This window comes from Mus pahari, chromosome 23 (genome assembly GCF_900095145.1).
Source record: "Mus pahari chromosome 23, PAHARI_EIJ_v1.1, whole genome shotgun sequence".
In the NCBI taxonomy this organism is placed as follows: domain Eukaryota; kingdom Metazoa; phylum Chordata; class Mammalia; order Rodentia; family Muridae; genus Mus; species Mus pahari.
The window spans coordinates 35039958-35043678 of NC_034612.1; the positions used below are offsets into that span (position 1 = coordinate 35039958).

A 3721-nucleotide genomic window follows, 5' to 3' on the forward strand; every position below is an offset into this window, starting at 1 on the left:
TCTGTCCTCTCTGGGTACTGCATGCACTTGGTACATTTATACACATGCAATGATATACATAACAATAAGTAAGTTTAAATTTTTTAAAGCTAAAATCATAAGCATTTATTACAAATGTATGAACTAGACCTGGATATGGTGGTGTGCCCCAGCATCTTAGCACTGAAGAAGACAGAAATAGGAGATCAGTTCAAGGCCAGCTTTGCCTACATGGGGACTTCAGGCCCAGCTGGGAACACATGAGACCCTGTTTCAGAAAATGAAACCACCAGCCACTAAAACTCAACGTAATGACAGAAAATAATACATGCTTTTCAATAACCATATATCAATATCTCAGTTCCCCAATCAAAAGAAACAGACTAACAAAAAAGATTAACAACGGCAACAAAAAACAAGAGACACGGCCCCTAGTCAGATTCCTCAGCTGGTAAAAAAACGTTTGCCATGTATATTTGACCACTGCTGCCCAGGGCCATGCTTGGGTCCATCTGTGGTCCTGCTGCAGCTGGGGAAGGTATTGATGTTGTTGGCCTGTGTTATTTTACCACCGACGGTCATGCCATGGTGTTGGGTCTGTGCTGCCCCCTGAAGCCATGTTGACGTCACTGGCCCGTGCTGCTGTGGAGGGCTATGATGCTGTCTGTGGCTCTTGCTGTGGCAGAGGGACCCAGCTCAGATGTCCAAGATCTGTACTGCCACCAGAGACCATGTGGATGTCCGTGGTCAGTACGATCACCAGAAGCTACGTGGAAGTCCATGATTGATCCGTACTCCGGCTGACTGGTGAGGGCAAGGAAGCTCCTAGTGCTGCAGTGTGCAGACTCTTAGTGGAGAAAGAGAGACAGAGGAGGCTTCTGTGACAACCCCTATCCCCCCCGACCCCCTCAGCCAAACTAACAGCCTAGACAGAAAGCCATTGAAGAAACCCCTTAACCACTGTCATAAGGATGCTGAAGTGTGGCTCTCCACAGCTGATGGCTTCTGGCCAGGGTGCACGCCAGGAAGGACACACTTTTCTTTAAGGGGCCGGCCACCGCGAGTTTGACCATGTTCCCATGAGTAAGTGGGTAACGCAATTTGACCTTTTTTCTCTCCTCTTCTTTTTTCTGGGGGTGGGGGTGGGGAAGGTCACTTGGGTGGGGGAGGTAGACATGGAAGGACTGGGAAGTGAGTGTGATCTGGGATCATGATGTGAAATCCCGAAATAATGGATAAAAGTATTACGTTCAAGAAAACCTAACTATAAAAGCCCAGGTGCAGCTGGGTTAGCTGCAGAATTCTACAAGACCCTCAGAGAATGAATACCAATGCTTATCAAATGATTCAATAAAAGAGAAAAAGAAGACATTCCCATTTTTTTTATATAATGCCAGCATTAACCATGATACTAAGACCAGACATCTACACTGACACCAAAAAACAAATGACCAGAGGTGCAAGAATTCTCAAGAAGACTCGGGGTTCAGAGGTGCTCAGTGGTTTAGAGTGTGCAGTGCTCCTGCAGAGGATCCCACTTCAGCTCCTAGCACCCACACTTGGCAGCTCACAACCAAGTGTAACTCCAGCTCCAGGTGATTCAACGCCCTCTTCTGGCATCTTTGGGCAACTGCACTAACATGGCATATATTCAGATACATAAACAGAAGTAATAACAATGAACATGGAATGCTAGAGATAATGTGGACAAAGGGAAATCTTGTCCTCTGCTGTGGGAGATGAGTCCTTCACTCTGGAAATGATCAGGGAGATGTCTTAAAAACCTAAACGTAGATCTACCTTACAACCCAGCTATGCCTCATGGTGGGGGTGGGGGTGCTTCTAATCAAAACAGCATAGAGACCCCTTTACTCCAGTATTGGTAAAGAACACTGGGCTTTCCATACACAATGGGAGCCTTTCAGCCAAAAAAGCAGAACAAAGTCGTGCCCATCCTCCGGAAAATGGATGTAACCGGAAATGATCACCTTAAGCCAAAGAAGCCAGTCTCTGAAAGACAAAAGATTGCACTTGTCTAATCAATGCTTCCCAGACGTAGAGATATATGTGAAATTGTATATGTGTGCATGCTAAGCACAGAGGTGTGGCTGCCTCCACAGAACAAAGGGGTCTGAGTTGGTTAGAATAGTGGAGAGAGAGGGGACACAAGGGAGGAGTGAAGATATGCTCACCATACATCCTGTGTGTGAGATGTCTTAGTTCCCCACATATTCACACTCTCAGCCCAAGCCAGGGCAAACTGTCATCATCTTCGTCCTTCAAGGAAGAACAGATAAGGTTAAAAGCCCCAGGTCACCAGTGTGCAGTCACGGCACCATTGACTCTGACACCCCAGCTGTGCTAGGACTTGTTCCAGCGAATTCTAGAACTTATCTCAGGTAACCTTGAGGCCTCACAGAGGCATAAATAAATCATCCACAAACTTCTTAGGATGGGCTTTGGGGGCAGGAGTTGAGGAGGAGCTATGTGGAGCAATTACAGGCAGCTGTGAACCACCACATGAGGATGCTGTGAGCTGAGCTCAGGTCTTCTGAAAGAGCAGTACTTGCTTACAACTACTGAGCCACCTCTCCAGCCCTCACCTGGTTTGAGACTGGATCTCTCACTGGCCCGGGGCTCACTCATTGAACTAGGCTGGCTGGCCATCAAGGCCCGGATACACTCCTATCTGTTTCCCCAGCTCTGGGAGGACAAGTGGGTGCTGGAGACTGAACCCAAGTCCTCATGCTTGCCAAGTAGGTGCTGTATGACTGAACTGTTTCTATAGATGGAAAAATCTGGGCATGGCACATGTACGTGGAAACTAGCACTTGTAAGGGCTTAAGATGGGCTCTAAACAGGGTCAGGGACACTACAGGGAAACCTACAGAACCAACTAACCTGGGCCCAGAGGGGCCCCTAGAGACTGAACTGCCAACCAGGGAATGCATGGGACTGACTTAGGCCTCCTGCATACATGTTACAGTTGTGTAGCTTGGTCGTCACGTGTGACTCCTAACCGTGGGAGCAGAGGCTGGGTCTAACTCTGCGGCCTGCCTTTAGATCCCTTTCTCCCTACCAGGCTGCCTTGTCTAACCTTAACAGGGGAAGATACCAGTCTACTGCAACTTGATATACGAAGGCTGGTTGATCTCTATGGGAGGCCTGCCCTCCTCTGAGGATAAAGGGAGGAGGAGTGGATGGGGAATAGGATGGGGGAGGGGAGCACTGTTCCAGGGAGGGGGGGAGCTGCTACCGTATTGATGTAAATTAAATAAATCAATTAATTTAAAAAATGGGCTCTGGGGGGCTGGAGAGATGGCTCAGCGGTTAAGAGCATCAACTGCTCTTCCAGAGGTCCTGAGTTCAAGTCCCAGCAACCACATGGTGGCTCACAACCATCCGTAATGGGGTCTGGAGCCCTCTTTGGTGCATCTGAAGAGAGCAATGGTGGTGTACTTATATGCATTAAATAAATAAATAAATCTTTAAAAAAAGGGGGGCTCTGAACATAGTTGTGTATGCCGTAAAATACAAACAACTGAAGTCTATTTCCTCTTTTGAGCCAAGGTTTGTATTATGTAGTCCAGCCTAGCATCTGACTTCCAGCCTTTCTCAGTTTGGGATTACGGATGAACACCACCATGTCTGACCTTCTTGAATTTCTTTTCTCTTTTCTTTTCTTTTCTTTTTTCTTTTCTTTTCTTTTCTTTTTCTTTTTTTTTTTTTTTTTTTTTTTTTT

General features: G+C 46.9%; 1 protein-coding gene across 1 annotated transcript in view; it reads right to left on the reverse strand.

Annotated features, from left to right (window-relative positions):
* Positions 1 to 316: 316 nt before the first annotated feature.
* Positions 317 to 3721, reverse strand: part of Kpna7 (karyopherin subunit alpha 7) — a 109973-nt gene continuing 106568 nt past the window's right edge. Inside the window, exons 12-13 of the mRNA XM_021222693.1 lie at positions 2172 to 2256; positions 317 to 783 (exon numbers count right to left, since the gene is read on the reverse strand). Coding sequence (XP_021078352.1) covers positions 2212 to 2256 — 45 coding nt within the window. The 3' untranslated portion in view covers positions 317 to 783; positions 2172 to 2211. The remainder of the gene's footprint in view (positions 784 to 2171; positions 2257 to 3721) is intronic.